Below are 17037 nucleotides of genomic sequence, written 5' to 3'. Positions count from 1 at the left end.
TGGGAACTAGTAATTTGGTGGCATTCTATAGACAAAACGATTAGCCCATTAATCGACGAAACAAGCTGTAGGATGATCGATGGGTGAAATAATCGTTAGCTGCGGTCCTGTATTTAACGTGGATAGCTCTACTCTGCAGCCAAGAACACGATGTAACGAGAACAAACGCTGCTCAACTAGTGGTTCTGTTCTTCCGACAGAACCTGAACGCAGCATCAGCCCAGGGGCGGGTAGGCGCTAACTGTGCAGTATGGCGGACGATGGAGACAGTTCGAGCGGACCAGTTGACACAAGCGGCGGGCAGGGGGCAGCGGATGAGTCGGACGGGCTCGGCCTTGGCGGGATGTTGCTGAATATCAGTATTTTGGTTCTGGTGGTGGCGGTCTGTCTCGCGGTGTACCGGCGGTGGGGCAGGCGGCTCGGCTGCGACGCGGCCCAGGGCGACGAGGCCTCGGCTCTTCCCAAGATGAGGAGACGGGACTTCACTCTGGAGCAGCTGCGGGAGTACGACGGACTCCAGAACCCCCGCATCCTTATGGCTGTCAACATGAAAGTTTTCGATGTGACCAGCGGCAAAAAGTTTTATGGGAAAGGTGAGCGGTCAGTGGGTAGATGAGGACCTGGCAGCCGGGTGAGTTAGCTGACATGTCCCGCTTGTGATGAGTTTTCCAGAGTCAGAAATTTGGGCGCAAACCGTTGAGGTTAGCTTAGCTAGGTCTGGCTTTGTCCGTGCTTTTGAATGGGATGCTAGCTCTCAGCTAACTAGCACAGCTGTCTTGGGGGAAAGGAGGGTCACGACTGCTGCTCTGATGTTTGAACAGCTTTAAACTTTATGCTTATGTGGTCTAAACCTGCGAAACTTTTTGGTCAAGTTAAAGCTGGGTTGCAATGTTTCAACGGGCTAGCCTGCTAACGTTAGCCTGTTAGCTTGTTGACGTGCACAGAGACACTGCACCGTCTGGCTGTCTGGTCTGGACCCGCCGCTTGTTTACAGTGATGGGACTCGCCGTGCATGGATATTGGAAACCGTGCACGAAGATTTTAACTTTATATGCCACATATCTCTGTATATTTGCCTCTGTAGCGGCTATTTTCTGCAAAAAAGACGTGTTTTAGCACCTGCGGCTACTAAGTATTCTGCTGTGCAAAGTTAAACACATAACTGCAGCTCAGGAATGAGAACAGCGTTTGTGAACAAATATGAAAACGCAAATATAACATTTCTTTGCTTTCATAAAGCATGTCTGAAGCCCCGTAAGTCTTTTCAACATGTCTGTCTTTCTTTGAGAATCAAAGCTAGCCTGCCAATCCACATTTTCTTTGACCTGACTGACTCACAAATCACCTCTGTAATACACTATAATTATTCAAACACACTCCCAGGAGACTCGTGTGTCACGTCTGCTATCCCACACCGCCAGCACCCAGCCATGTAGGCCTGAATCTGTCCAGCCCTCCACATTCTGATACACAGACTGAGAGCCACGCTGGAGTTGGCAGGGTCATATCTTGAATAGTCCAGTTGGTGTTCATCACATCTGACTTGGTGCTTATGACTTGTTTGAACAAAAATTTTGAATATTTCTGGATTCAGCTTCTGGAAAATGTGGATTTGTTGCCTTCCTCTGTTTTATGCTGTTATAAATTTGAAAAGATGTTGGTTCTTTCACAACACAAGGAGCTGAAACGAGTATTTGCTGACAGTTATAGACCCAATTATTAACTAGTAGCTGCAGCCCTGTATTGCTGGTTAGAGGAGAGTCCTGCTGGCTTGAGCTGCCATTTACAGCTGACACATTCAAGTTTTTCAGACATTATCCTAGCAAAAATCTAGCTCTTCTTTTGTTGTGAGTGATTCAGGACTTTAAAGAAAGACAATATGATTCTAATAATAGGCTGTAAGACAAAAATATCAGTATGTTGCCTTTTCCTCAGGCTTGCAGTTAAATAGGATTAGCAGTTTATCTGTAAAATGCTTGTTCGTCTAGTTGTGCAAGGTAAAAGCACATCTAATCTTCCAGGTGATAAGGCGCCTTTGCCTCATGGACTCTTTAACAGTGCTTTGAACAGTGGACAGAGTTTTTTCCCTCCTGCTTTCTGTTGCACAATTAGAAGCAGAAAACCTGAGGGCCTGTAGAGTTTCACATGCTGGTCAGATGTTGTTCCCACTGGAAGATGACGTATGATTTAAAGGACTTCATGGCAGGCCTGGGGCGTTGTTAGAGAAAGTCTGAATATCACCAGTGCCTTAAAGGGGATATTAAATGATATCATTCCGATAACTGGAAGTTCCTGAAGATAAAGTTCCTGAAGATAAAAGACGTCATTTCAATATCCTCTACTTGAAATCATGAAGATATTTAAACATGTTTTACTGAATTGTTATTGGTAGAAGTTGCATGAAAGGACAGGCAATACTGGACAAAAACAAATATCACAATGTTTTTAGCTGAACACCCTAATGTTGGTGATATTGTAGCTAAAGCTTCATGCTTTCATACCTGGCAACTGAGAGTCAATCCCCATGGACTCCCGTGTTAAAATGTTCAACTTTAAAGCAGAAATGAACATGTTTACAGCCTGGTTTAAAAAACGGTTTTAGTCTCTTTAGCTAATTTCCTCCTTGACAACTATACAGGGGGTGAATTTTTATATAACTCACCTGTTAAAATTTTATTAAGTTACTAAAGTGAAAGTTGCATAATTGAGGGTGTGGCCACAAACCGGCATGCACCAAAGTCTTTGCTCATTTTTGGATTCGTCAGGAATAAGGCAGAGTCAGGCAGTGCCAAGATGGTGATGGCGGAGCAGCCCACTTCCAAATCATTCTTCAGAAACCATGGAGGCTACGTCCATCTTTATTTACAGTCTATGTTCAAAATGCAAAGATCATCTGTTCACTATATTGTAAGACAATGAAAAGTACATATCTTTATCACAATTCTTTAAAATAATAATAATAATAAGAATTGTTTTATACATTCATCTGTTATTTTGTTTTTATCCACTTATCTATTTTATATATTTTTGGAACCTTTTTAAGCCCTTACTGTTGACAGACAGTGGAGAGATGAGAGGAAATGAGGCAATGAGAAATCCAACAAAGGCCTCCAGCTGGATGTTATGGGCTCATGGTCGCCTTCTTCACCCTTAAGCTTCGGGGGCGGCTGTGTTTTATGAGTTTATGTCGAAAAATAGAAGTTCATAACGGCAGATATATCGTTGTTGGATTATTTCAAACTTTCAAATATGGACATCAGCATCAAAAGTTCAGCATCACTTGGCCTTTATTAAGAAACAATGATCAAAGTAGTTGCCAGTTTAATTCTCTGATGATGGACTAATAGATCAATCGACTAATCATTGCAGCTCTAATTATACACTAATGGAGTCTTAAAGACCAGTCAGAGACAGGGTTGTGATCACAAGACTCCTGTACCATATCACATTTCACATCACAATTCCATACCAATATGTCTTCCAGCTCCAATAAAAACGTGGTACTAATGCAGGGATCTGCTAAGTCACTCTCAACACAACAATCCCTCTTCAGAGAAAGAAAAGCTTCTCTAATTTTTCCTGGAGCCAGAAGCCGCTGCAACTGTGAACTCACAGCATCTGTACTGTATTCAAGTGGTTTACTCATTAGCAGATCTGAAAGGCTTTTAATGTGAAGCAGCAGCAGCAGCAGCAGTCACATGACATAGGTTTGACTTAATAGGTTAACTTGTTGCTTGGCTGGGAAGGTATTTGTACAGTTTTACCACTTTACCACTTCTCGGTCCATCAGTTTAAAGCCTTAAAAGAGCTGACACTGAGCCCAAATCAGGGCAGGAAACTGACCCGTGTGTCCACTGGCCCCTGACTGGTATATCCAAAACCTCACTAGCAACACATACACAGCATTATGTAGTAAAGCAAAGGGTCTCAGTCAGCATGATTGTAAGGCTGGGACATGAATACTAAAGTAAGAAACCTGTTAAACCCTCATTTGTGTTTGTTTTACAGATGGTCCTTACGGCATTTTCGCGGGCCGGGATGCTTCAAGAGGCCTGGCCACTTTCTGCCTGGAGAAAGACGCCCTGCGGGACGAGTATGACGACTTGTCAGACCTCAATGCTGTACAGATGGAGAGCGTGAGGGAGTGGGAGATGCAGTTCAAGGGTAAGATGGTTTTCTGATGCCTGTAAAGAAAATGTCCCTGAGATATTGATTTGTCTCAGATGTCATTGATGCATCCATCATGTTTATGGCCTGTCCCACTGTGTCTCTGTCTGTATCTCTGCATATTCACTCAGGCCACACTGAGGATACGAAACACAAGCACAAGATTGAACTGAGCTTTGTTTGTAAACCTCTGCTAGAGCATCCACTGCTTGTGTATGTTGTGTTACATGTTGAACAACGTGATTAAGTCAGACAATGGAAAGTACAAATACTACCATTTGTGCTTAGGCACAACTATCCATTGCATCGTATCCAAATGTATTTTTAGTTTTACTTCATATTCAGAAACAAATCTGCCTCTTCTAGAATTGATTTGTATCCCAGTTATTTTCTCAATCATTTAATTTTCGTTTGGCCTGTATAACATCAGAAAACAGTTTAGAATGTCATCACAACTTCCTGGAGTCCAAGTTGAGGTTAGTGTCTGATATTGTCCAATAGGCCAAAATCCAAAGATATTTAAAGAAAACAGAGGAATATATGTCCATCACAAGCCCAAAGTGACATCCTTTATTATTTTATTTCTTGTTTGTGCAACCAGCAGTCCAAAATTTTCAAATAATCGATAAGTTGATCAATAGAAAATTAGTCTCCACCAATTCTGATAAGCAATAATCAATATCATTGTCAAGTAAAAATATAGAACATTTTCTGTTTCCTGCTTCTTAATTGTGTGGAGGTTTTTAATGTTTGTTTTGTTGGGTTTTTTTTTGTTGTTTACTTTATGTGATTGTTAACAAAGATACCACCATGGGCTTAGAGAATTAGTGACTGAATTTTTATTTTTTGTATTTTGTAGGTTAAACGATTGAGAAAAGTCAAAAGAGTAAACAGTAAGGAAAATAAATGTTAGTTACATCCCTAATTGAGTTTTGTATCAGATCATAAGAAAAGCAGAAAATATTTATATTTCAACCTTGAAAACAGTGAAAATCCATCTATTATCAAAATAGATCCATTATTCAACAGATCATTTCATCTCCATCAATAGGTTATTTCTGAAATGTGCTGTTGAACCAAACTTGTGAGTGCATTTCTGACAGACGTACAATAAGCCCAAACTAAAAATATCTCCTGCCACCACATCTGCAGAAAAACAGTTACAACAGGAAACACTGAAACTGGACGGAAACAAAGGCCTCGCTTCAGAGATTTGTGTTTTGCCACATCATTTATGTCACAATCCAAAGATTTTCTCGAAATATAGCATGACTTTTACTCCTAACATAGTCTGTAATTTAAAAAGTTTTCTCAAATGTGCTTTACCTCAAATCTAATCTTTAATTTCAAAGTCAAGTGTTGTTTTTTTAGGCTTGAGTGTCTAATTTTGGGCTGAAACCCTCTAAGTCAGGCTCTGCTCACTTAAAGGAGAAGTCTCCAGGACACTGCAGCAAGTACGGTTGATGCTAATTTAAATTTAAAGCTGGACCGAGCAGCTTTCAAAGTTGGCTGCTCCAAGTGGTGACTGATTAAATTATGTAAGAAGATGTCAGTAAATTACTGCCAGCATGTTTATCACACTGGCTGTCCAGTGTTCTCTCTGATGCTCAGGGGGAAACTTACGGTAAAAAATGACTCGTCTCAGTTAGCGAGGAAAGGTCGTACAGCTGTTTGTCAATCAACATTAATCATCAATCAATGAATCTGCAAGTTTTTATTTATTTATTTAGTTGTTGTAATTCATTAATTGTTTGTGCCACCGTCCAAACAAAAATCACAAATATCCTCTGGTTCCAGAAGATTTGCTTCTTTTTTCCTTTTTTTATGTCAACACCTCTGTAACAGTGTAGTTCTTAGTTCTAAATGTCGAAAAGAAACTCGGCTCAGTCCATTAGGCAGAGAAAGTGGTGTCTCAAGGGCCCTTTGTGCTGACATGTAGATCACATGATTTATTTTTCTTCAAAGGACAATATTGGTTCAGTGCAGTGACAACATTATCATCTGTTGGGCTGAATTTTGTAATTGTTTTTTTTTTTTCCCACACACACATGCTCCTAAACACATTTTACAATTCGCACCAATGTGATGTGACTGGATTATATTTGCAACAAATTATTAATTACTTAGGGGTTACACGTTTTCCCAGAACCAGAGCTGACATTTCAAAGAGCTTGTTGTATCTGACAAACAGCCCCAAAGACATTCACTTAACCACCATGTAAGTTAAGCTGAACCAATCAGTTGATTGCTTGAAAAGTCGACAAACAGTTTTATTAGTTGAGTAACCATTTTTTTTATTTTTCCAAGCAAAACAAATCACTTTTCCAGCCTCTCAAATGAGAATATTTGCCGCTTTTATTCATTTATATAGGCTGATTTACTGATAACGAAAATAATTGTTAATTACAGTCATCAGTACAGTGTAAGACAATAAGGCAGCAAATGAGCCAATATCAAATCAACGGACATTTTTGTATGAAAATGCCTCAAACTATGAATCTATTTTCCAGTTAGTTTGAATATTAAAGGTTTTAGACTTGTTTTATATTGAAGGTTTTAGACCCCCCCCCCCCCCATTTTTTCACTTTCTATAGATTAAACAATCATCAAACTAGGGGTTAGTTGCACCCTTCAATTAATTTTTGGTTGATTGACCGAATGATTCAATGGCTAATTGTTTCATTCTAAAGTAAAAGTCATAGCAGCTCTATGAGGACGTTGCTCCTGTTGAGGCCTGTCTTTGGTTGATATCTTCCAGAAAAATACGATTACGTTGGGAGGTTGCTGAAGCCCGGAGACGAGCCATCGGAGTACACGGACGAGGAGGACATCAAGGACCACCTGAAACACGACTGAGCGGTTCCATCACACCAACCAAAGCCAGGAGCCCCAAACAGCTGCGACAGACCGCCCCAGACCCCCAGACCACCTCCTCCTCCTCCTGCCCCTTCGATCTACCTGCCACTCTCTCTGCCTGCCCCGCTTCCCAAACTCTTCACCCTCCTGAGTCTGTTCCGGTGCCGTGGCTGTTCTGGAAGGACGGGACTCAAGTCTCAACGCCCAGACCTCCCTCCCTCTTCATCCTACAAAGATGACCACCAACAGAAAGCAATTGGAAACTTTCGACGAGGGGCTTTTTTTAATGACAGCAAACGCGTCTGTGGGGAGAGAGGTTGTGCCATTTGATGTATTTGAAACAAAATCACAAAATATGTAGGGGAGAGGGAAGGGGATACGTGTGGTCACTGTGGTCGCCGCTGAGCGCTGGGTGGAGGTTGGTCGGAGTTAGTCAGAAACTCACTGGTCAAAGATGATCAGTGGATCGGGATGGGGAAACAGATTTCTCTCTTTTTATCTGTGGTTTAGTCACATTGCAACTGAAACTGCTTCAGCTTTGGACAGCTTATCTATCAATCAATCATTTCTGTTTTGTTTTTTTCTTTTTGTTTTTCTTTTTGTTCAATCATCCCCCCTTGTTAAGAGGGCAGTGCTGTGGCCTAACCAAAGGTAATTGGCGGGGCGTTGCATTTTCCTGTTGTGTTTGTAGTGTATGCACTACTAGTTTTCTTTGTTTGTCACCATGTGATTGTATTTGTTGAGTAGCATAGAGAGAGATGGAGGCCGGGAGGGAAGGCTATTTTTTTTTTTTCTTTTTTTCTTTTTTTTTTTTTTTGATGGGGTTGGGGGGGATCAAAGGTCCTTGCCATATGAAACCTGTTTTGAATCACATCAGATGGACTGAATCACAGATTGGGAATATAAAGGGAAGGTTATAAGGCAGTCCTAATCAATCGACTCAATTGTTTACATGCCTCACAAGCCAGCTGCAAGTCTGTAGATTCCCCTGGAAATGGTCCAAGTATTAATTGTGCCTTATTTTGTTTGTTGTGTCAGTCCTGACTGGTCTAACAGAGGAGGTGAGCGAAGGGATGGAGGTGTTGGTTTTTCCTAGACTCAGTGCCCCAGACTTTAAAGAAGGCATACGTTCTGGCAGTCGTCCACACACAGACTGTAATATTTCCCCACATCACAAACTTTGTAAATAGACCGTATGAATTACTCAGTGTTACTGCCATATTTATGTAGATGATGAACTCCATATACGTATAATGCTATGTCGTATTGGCCAAAACCCCCATGGTTTGTGTGTTGGTTTTTTTTCTTTTTTCTTTTTTTTTGTTTATTTGTTTTTCCTTTCAGTTCTGAACTTCTTTTTAAATGTGTGAATTTCCAAAAAATAATAAAAAAAAGGAGTGTTGCAAAGTGCTGCAGGGCGGGACCGGGAGCTGTTCTTGCGAATTTTTTTTTTTTTTTTTCTGAGACGTTGCTTATCCTGTAAATATATCTATCATTTTATTAAAGCATGTGCAACAACCAAGTGAGCTATGCCGAATTCCCACCACGTCATGTATTTAAATGTTGGGTGTGTGTGTGTGCGTGTCTGCGTGACAGAGGCAGGAAGGGATTTGTTCATGCATAATAAATCGATTTGGTTAATAATTGAAGATGTCTGGAGTTTATTTGCTGTTAGAGAAGGTATGATTGAATATATAAAAAAATATTTTTTTAGTTCATTCAAATGTTTACCAGTAAATGTCTTCGATTCAGGACTGTTTACTCCACCTTTCAACAACTGGTATTAAGGTGTAGATAATAAAATGCAATCTCAGCAAATGAGTGATACTGAGATAATGATTTCCCATCACATCTTTCAAAAATAGAGATGTGGATTTAACATGCAGGCTGCTTCGTGACAAACTTCTGGGTAAACAGTTATTATTAACACCAGATGTTGAGAAGCACAAAAGGAAACTGAGAAATGCAGGGGAAAAAAAGTTGAAACAAACCAAAGCAGATCAGTAGAAGAGAAGAAGTTTTGAGATTGAGGCTGTTAATGGCAAATAGTTCTTAACTTGTGATTTTGATCCATTAATTATGGGTGGCCAGAGGGGGGACGTGCACAAAAGATTCCTAAATGTTTAGACCACACCCTTCATCATATAGGAGAAAGAAATAAATGTGAAAACAAATAGAAATAATATATTGGAAGAAAAATATGTACTGCAAATATATATTGTGATCTGTAATATGGTATGTAATATGTGTTTATAAATCAATAGAGAAAAAATATAAATTAGAGCAGAAATTAAGTTATATCATAAAAATATATTGTAGAACTGCAAGGACTATTCATATAGAGAATAGTAGAAAATATGTTGGAAGGATAAAGGAATGGGGAAACTCATTAATATGTGGGGAGATAATTTAATCAAATAATAAATAATTAAATGTGGAAATATGAATAGGAAAATAAATAAATGTGCATAATAGATGCATGAACCACACCCTGTCCCCTCCCCCCATCATGAAAAAGAAACAAAAATAAAAAATATGTGGAGTATTAATTCAATTCAGTACAGACATAATTTAGTTTGGAACTGAATATATAGATGAATTAACATTTGCAATAAAAAAATAAAATGTAAATATATAAATGTTAAATGGTAAACATTATTTAGCCATTCATCACCCATTTATTTATTTATTTCTCTGACAAATCTACATTTATTTTTTTATTGTTAATGTTTATTTATTTGTTCCTTTTGTGCCACTATAATATTGCCAATAATGAATATTTTAAGGGGTTTGCCTTTTAAAAACGGCTCCTTTACATTAATGCCGGGTTAGTTTGAGGAGGATGTTTCTTTATATCAACCACCGACTCACCGACACACACGTTCACCCACTTGCGGACATGAGGTTGTGGGGGTCACCGCTAAAAATAACCCGCCCGACAGCGGCAGCAGCTCGGCAGCGCCGCCTCGACGCTCCGGCTGATCCTGGAACTGCACCGGGACACTGACGGATCTGTGTGTGTGTGTGTGTGTGTGTGTGTGTTTTTAAGGTCTCTGTTGTTGCTTGTCGACCTACAAAGCCGAAGCGGATCCTCCGGCATCACGTCCCGGAGCTGGGGTGTGTTTTGTCCGCTGATGATCCGACGGCGGCTCCTCCTCCACCCACCCACCGACATCTTGGCTGCTGTTTTCGGCTAAAAACAAAACTCCCCGAATTTGCACCACCCTCCACAAAAAAAAAAAAAAAATATCCCGTCCTTCCCCGGATCCCAGCACCATCTCGCCTGCTTCCCAGACGACAACACCGGGTGAGTGATGATTCAGAAGACCGACGAGATTTGTCCAAATTGTCAGACACAATAAAGTTGTGTGATTCCTCCGGGAAGAAGCGGCTCTGCTGGGGTCTGTGTCTGCATCAGGAGCGCAGCCATGGCCGAGCATCTGTCCCAGAGTGAGCTGGACTACCCATTCAAACTTCTGGAGTATTTCAACGGCTTCAGGGTCTCAAAGGTGACATTTCAGAGATTTTTATTCATTTAATATATATTTATATTAGTTATAGAGGAGTCAGCCTGCCTGGGTGTATCTGGGGTCCCACTTTCTCATGAGGAAAGGTGTTGTAAGCTGTAAAATGAATAGATTTATGAATGGTCAGTAAGTTGTGTTGCCAGGTTGTGGGCAGTAAATCCTCCCTATGCTGTTCATTTTGTGATGGTGTTGATTCAGCTCTATGGTCATTCTGGAGGATGGGATCCTGTTGAATTGCACTGGTAACTGATATCAACAAGGAAACGTGACATTTTCTTGCTGATTACTTTTCTTTTTGTCAATCTAATCATTAATTGTCCAGCCTCTCTGCATTCAGTGTCTGTTTAGCCAGAGGAATTCCTTCATGTCTATAAAACACAGCACAGCTGATCCTGCCGGTGTCACTTGCGGCCTCTAGGCTTATCAATCGATCAGCTAGATAGTCTTATATCACAGCCACACATATTTCCCTTCATTGACTTCCTGTTACGTACAGAATTCAGTTCAAAATCCTCACTCTCTGCACCATCGAGCCTCCATTCAAGGGATCTACTCCATCCTTACTTGTTTTAAGACTTGATGGAGCTTCTGAGGCTGCAGCTCCTACGTTGAGGACTGCTCTACCTGCACCTCTAAGGTTTGCTGATTCTGTGGAGTCATTTAAAAAGCAGCTAGAGACTTATCTGTTTAAAGGGGCTTCTGGGTAATCTGTGCATACCCGGTCTGTGTCTTATATATTTTACTGGAGACTGTGTTGTACTCTTCTGTTGTTTGTTCACTATGTTTTTGACTGACACCACCGTTTCTACAGCCACACTGTTACCATTGCTAAAAAAATCTTGATCTACCAGAGCTGAGGTGCTGATATAGCACTGTCTCCGTCCCTCCAGGTGATATTTTCAGCCTGTGAGCTGGGAGTGTTTGACCTCCTGCTGAAGTCCCAGGAGCCTCTGAGCGCCCAGCACGTGGCCCGGGAGCTGGGCACCAGTGTGGACGGGATGGAGCGGCTGCTGGACGCCCTGGTGGGCATCGAGATCCTGGAGGTGGAGACCGCAGATGGGACAGGTGGGGATGAAGCAGACAGTCTGAACTGCTATGTTAACTGTGTATCAGTGTAGCAATATAAACTACATGGTCAAATGTATGTGGACACCTGTAATGCTGTTTCCCTTTACTGCAACTAAGGGAATTATCCCATAAAACCCCAACCAAAGATTTTTATTTTTCCATGCATCCTTAAGGACTTCTGGTCCATGTTAGCGTAAATTTAGTTTATTATGACCTTGGAAACAGCAGTTAACAAAATAATCTCACCTCAGTGTCCATTTAGTAGCTGCTCTGGAGCCTTCGGTCATTTGATGTGAACGTCTGTTGTTGAAACAGCTTTCTACAGCAGCACTGACGTGGCGAACCTTTACCTGGCCAAAGGCAGCATCAAGTCTCTTCACGACATGATCATCTACCAATCCCAGACCATCTACCCACTGTGGAACAACATGGTGGACGCCGTCAGGTTAGTGGGTTCAAGTGGAAAAAGGTCACATCATTAAACTGAATAGAGACCAAACATTTAGCATTTTACAAAGCTTAGTGAAACCTCCTGATAGCAGAAGCACTGGGGTTTTTATGGCTAATTAATTTTCAGACTAAAGCTGTGAAAAGAGGTGAAGTTATGTGAGTTAGATAATAGCCTCTAGAGCTGCTCTGCCTCTGGGAAATCTTTGCAGAACTATATAAACTCCACAGAATGAAAATAAGAACAAACGCTGCATCTGAATGAGTCATTTTCCGCCCCGCAGGGAGGGGAGGAATCAGAATGAAAAGACCTTCGGCCTTCCACCAGAGGATGTTTTCCAAGCTATCTACAGGTTGTTGCGGAGCTTGTTGCTGCGAATGCTTTATTATATCATTTCATCAGTAAGTAGTTGAGTTTGAAGATTCTGTGTTTGATCAATAAAATATCCCGCGCAGATCAGAGGAGGAGATGCTGAAATTCATGGGTCTGATGAACTCCTCATGGGTTCTGGACGGACACGACATCGTGACGGCGTTCAACCTCTCGTGCTTCCAGACGATTGTAGATCTTGGAGGTGAGAGGCTGTAAGGTCAGGGCTGCACTGCGTTTCACTGAGGTTTCATTTGGTATGTATTATATTGCAGCAAACAGCATTTAGATCTACACAAGGGGTCTGTGTCTCCAATGTGTTAATATGAAATTACTTTACTATGAGAGACACCTTTCAGGTGATCCTACCTCATGTAAAAGATGTCGTCGTAAACTCGTTCTCAATAAATTCTATTCAGAGGAATAGAGGTAAAAATATATTCAGAGTGAACTGACTGTATACAGTTAATGTATGAGCTGTGGTTATTAAATAATGAGACTAAAGCTGGTTCGACTTGTTATTTAACAGCCACGCCTGGTATATAATTATACTGCGGGCAGCTGATCAGCGGTTTGCTTGCTGTTTTATGTGTCGTAGTTTACTGTTATAAACCCTGAATGTCTGGTGTTCCTCAGGGATCCGTTTTTGGTCCTGTATTGTTTTTTTCTGATTGTTATCACTGCGTCACATTTATACATATATTACATAATAATGATAACATCTCCCTTCACTGCGATGTAGATGATATCCACCTTAAACATACAATTAAACCATACACTTATTGTAACTATATGATGTGGCTTTATTATAGTACTTGATGCTTCAGCATAGTTCAGGGCAGCTAAAGGATGCAACACAATACATATCAAATTTGTGATAAACAAGTAGGGTCACTCCATGAAATACTGATTGTTTAACTCCCTGTCAGTGAAAATATCTTGATATATGATTTATTAACAGCTATAAACATTTTAATTGGTATTATTCACCATCTGATGATGCGTGTTTGATCATGAATGTTAAAATTTTTCACAGACACAAAAAAACTGAGAAATTGAACATTTTGATTTCACACCAAACAAAGTGAATATCTGTTGTTCATGCACTGACATTATTCTGTCTGCATACTTCCCAGGTTGCACTGGTGCTCTGGCTCGGGAGATGGTGAAGGCGTATCCCTCCTCCTCCGTCATAGTGTTTGACCTCCCGCAGGTCGTGGAGTCGGCTCAGAAACATTTCCCTCAGGAGAACGATGCCGTTGTTTTTCAGACTGGTGAGCCCCATTCAGCCTCTTTCACCACAGCAGGAGTTGACTGCAGTGCTGCTGATTGTTTCCACTGTCAATAATGACCTTTGATCCTCTGCTTTAGAGAGGCACAGATTCAACTTTATGATAACAACTAAAAAACCTCAGCCATATATGATCATACAGGAGTGAATCAACACGTCTCTGAAACAGTTTCAACAAAAACTTTACATCATAACCTTCATGAAGGAGGATTTATTGCAGGACTGTAGGCGACCCTAATAAACTGGCACCTGGCTGTATGTTTAAAAACGTTTCATGAGCTTTCTGTTAACGTACGTAGGAGATTTCTTCAGTGGTGAGATCCCTGCTGCTGACCTGTACGTTCTGGCCAGAATCATTCATGACTGGCCTGAAGAGAAGTGCCTGACTCTGCTGAAGAAGATCTATGACACCTGCAAACCAGGTGAGTTTAAAAGCAACCCTGTGGAGGTTTTATGTTTGGTGACAAACACCCTCAGCCGCTACCCGCATCGCTCGTTAGCAGGATTTAATCTGTTTGCTGTCTACATGCATAAAAAGCATATGTTGTGCAGGTACAGGTTAATACTATGGAGCATTATGGACTTAAGACTTTGTTTTTCAAATTTTCACTGGTCAAAGGAACATAAAAAATGCACAGCTGATGCTTTTGAATTACTGTATTCTGTGCTTTTTTAGCACTCACTGTCTTTGCTGATGTTTGTCCTCCAGGCGGTGGCGTCCTGCTGGTGGAGGCCATGCTGTTTGAGAACAGACGAGGGCCCGTCATGGCTCAGATCTTCTCCCTCAACATGCTGGTGCAGGCGGAGGGCCGCGAGCGTCCGCCATCACAGTACACCCACATGCTCAAGAAGACGGGCTTCCAAAACGTTCAGGTGTGTCGAACTGGCAAGTCCTACGATGCCATCCTGGCCACCAGATGAGCTCAGACTGTCGAGAGAGGCATCCCTCAAAAGTCTGGGAAAGTAAAGACTTATCTTGAACATTTCCAGGCCTTGAAAAGGTGAGAATAAGAACATGAAACTATCAGCTCTGAAACTGTCATGCACATGGATCTCTGTTATATATGTTGTGGTGAACCCCAGTGACTTATTTTTCAAGGTTTGCACTAATACAAATATTTTATGGACTGAGGTAGCTAATGGATAATATTTGTAATAATACCATCCTCTGTCAGTAATACTGTAAACATTTTACTGCATCTTTGTAAAGAATCAGATCAAAGTGATTAAAGCAGTAGAGTCAGTCAAAATCAAACTGATATTAGAATAAATGTGACATTTGGTAAATGTGCTTATTTGTCTTTCTGAGTGTTAGATGAGAAGATTGATATGTCTGATAGATATAGCAGTGGTATCAATCTTCTCCTCCAAGTCTCAGTAAAGAAGGGAATGTGTATTTCCTCTAAATGTTTCCCATAGACAGCCAAGATGCACAAGGTTCAGTTATTTGATATTTTTTTGCTGATATTGATATTGATTTTTTTGGAAGAACCAAAATGCAAATACAGGCCATGCTACTCAGGCTGGCCTGATGTTTTTAACAACTTGTTAAATAAATGTTTTTATTTGTACTGTTTTTTAAATGACATGCTCTTAGAAAAGGGTCACAAAAATATATCATATTTGCCTGAATTACACACTAAATTATTATTATTGACAGATTTGGGATAGCCTTTTAAGAATATTGGATCAATATCACATAAAGATAGTCTTGCAAAATATTTTTTACAATATATTTTATAGATATATTTTATAGATACATAATTAAACAGCAACATTTCCATCTAACCCACAGAGTGATATGTCTGTGTTTTCCAGTTAAAATCATCAGAAAGACTGTAAAGATAAAATCATTTGTTTATAACAAACTGTTGAAGGATGTCTGCATAATGTCAGTGCACATTATTTTTTTTTTCCTAATATATTTAAGTCAATAACATAAAAAAAAAAAACAACACTGTTACCAGTTGTCTTCCATATTACAAACATGATAACACTGGTTATGTACATAGTTCTGCATCATTTGTATGTAATTATCCATCAATGGTAAAGCATACAAGAAAATAGGGTAAAAGGGTTAAAAAAAAAAAAGGGAAGTACAAATAATTTCTCAGTCGGAGTAGAAAAGTCTTTCATTCCATCTCATTGCTCGAGTATCTGCTGTAGGTGGATATTAATGGTCTTTGTGTGTCTGTTCTTGGAATCGACAGTCAGAAAACCATATTCAGTTTGTGTGTGTTGATTTGTTTTCATCTATTTGTCATGTATGTGGAGAGAGGAGGCGAAGATTAGGAAAAATATGGATATTTGAACTTGAAAAGGTGAAGATGTGTTCTGTGTGTTGTGAGCCTCTATTTGTTTTGATGAGTTCAGGGTCTTTGCTGGTCTTCAAAAGTTTTCATTTTTGTATTTTTGAGAGAAAAATGTGTTTGTTCTTGGTGATGCTGTTTGTGTATTTTCTTTTTTCTCCTGTGGACAATGATGATGCTGCGGCACTCTGAGATTCTGACAGCAGCAGCAAGTGTGGACAAACTGTTTCAAAGTGAAAAAAACATAAATAGTTTACCATATATCAGTTTACATCATCTCAGCACCAAATAGCTGCTAAACAGATTCTGCAGTAGATAACAGTGTGAGAGGAGCAGTGAGAGTTTATCTTTTTAAATTGAGATTACAGATGTTTGTGATGTGCATGTGTTATGAGGTATGAGTGCAAAATATCAAAATGTGCAATAGAAACCTATGACACAGTTTTTCTCTATCAACACATCGTACCATAAGCTTGTTTTTTCTTCTTCTCATGGTTCCACTAAACTAATGTTGACAGCATGCATCGTTCATATTAAATCATAAACACATGATGTTTATTCTCTGTGAATGGTTCAGTTTTTTGTTCCTATTAAAAGATATGCATGTGTAAACAACTCCAGTCTCTTGTTGCAATTTTCCATGATGAAAAATTGTCTGTACTTAAGAAACTCTTTTTCCCCACAACTACTGAATTTTTCTGCACGTTTTCTGATAATTTCCAGCAAATCGTTGAGTTTTCCTTTTCTTTCTTTTCTAAATATACAAAAAGCTTTAAAAAGCATTAATGACCCTCAAAATTAGGCGACTGGTTCAGAATCTGTGAATACGAATCTGAAGATTTCCCTCTAAGTAAATAATTTAGAAAACAATGTCATGAATAAAGTTGAATTTCTTGAAGCACAGGCAGATTTTTTTTTTATTATTATTTTTTTTTTGGTGTAGTAAACTTTTATTGCAGGAGCAGTGTCAGTCTATTAAATGATATGTTTCTCAAAATTGTA

General features: G+C 40.0%; 2 protein-coding genes and 1 long non-coding RNA gene across 3 annotated transcripts; 2 read left to right on the top strand and 1 right to left on the bottom strand.

The window, feature by feature from the left end:
- Window positions 1–206: 206 nt before the first annotated feature.
- On the top strand, window positions 207–8672 carry pgrmc2 (progesterone receptor membrane component 2). The gene is made up of 3 exons (XM_071497658.1): window positions 207–593; window positions 4009–4164; window positions 6926–8672. Exons 1-3 carry the CDS (start codon window positions 251–253, stop codon window positions 7021–7023), a joined length of 597 nt encoding a protein of 198 aa, XP_071353759.1. The 5' UTR covers window positions 207–250; the 3' UTR covers window positions 7024–8672.
- Window positions 8321–12019, bottom strand: LOC139632619 (uncharacterized). Its single transcript, XR_011693600.1, has 3 exons — window positions 11865–12019; window positions 11399–11587; window positions 8321–10646 (listed from the first exon to the last, which is right to left on the bottom strand). It is a non-coding gene; the product is annotated as an uncharacterized lncRNA (long non-coding RNA).
- asmt2 (acetylserotonin O-methyltransferase 2) lies at window positions 10405–16651 on the top strand. Its single transcript, XM_071497642.1, has 8 exons — window positions 10405–10532; window positions 11441–11615; window positions 11934–12063; window positions 12350–12418; window positions 12522–12640; window positions 13572–13709; window positions 14026–14148; window positions 14436–16651. Exons 1-8 carry the CDS (start codon window positions 10452–10454, stop codon window positions 14645–14647), a joined length of 1047 nt encoding a protein of 348 aa, XP_071353743.1. The 5' UTR covers window positions 10405–10451; the 3' UTR covers window positions 14648–16651.
- The last annotated feature ends 386 nt before the right edge of the window (window positions 16652–17037 follow it).

This window comes from Trachinotus anak, unplaced genomic scaffold (genome assembly GCF_046630095.1).
Source record: "Trachinotus anak isolate AG129_WGS33_773 ecotype Australia unplaced genomic scaffold, CSIRO_AGI_Tana_v1 ptg000015l, whole genome shotgun sequence".
Lineage (NCBI taxonomy): Eukaryota > Metazoa > Chordata > Actinopteri > Carangiformes > Carangidae > Trachinotus > Trachinotus anak.
This window is presented reverse-complemented; position numbering and strand designations above follow the sequence as displayed.

Excerpts from the sequence above, each read along its gene's own strand:
- pgrmc2 (XM_071497658.1), top strand. The coding sequence starts at position 251 with ATGGCGGACGATGGAGACAGTTCGAGCGGACCAGTTGACACAAGCGGC. Across the intron at positions 594-4,008 it reads CAAAAAGTTTTATGGGAAAG|ATGGTCCTTACGGCATTTTC; the intron begins GTGAGCGGTCAG and ends TTTGTTTTACAG. Across the intron at positions 4,165-6,925 it reads GTGGGAGATGCAGTTCAAGG|AAAAATACGATTACGTTGGG; the intron begins GTAAGATGGTTT and ends GATATCTTCCAG.
- asmt2 (XM_071497642.1), top strand. The coding sequence starts at position 10,452 with ATGGCCGAGCATCTGTCCCAGAGTGAGCTGGACTACCCATTCAAACTT. Across the intron at positions 12,064-12,349 it reads AACATGGTGGACGCCGTCAG|GGAGGGGAGGAATCAGAATG; the intron begins GTTAGTGGGTTC and ends TCCGCCCCGCAG. Across the intron at positions 13,710-14,025 it reads TGCCGTTGTTTTTCAGACTG|GAGATTTCTTCAGTGGTGAG; the intron begins GTGAGCCCCATT and ends TAACGTACGTAG.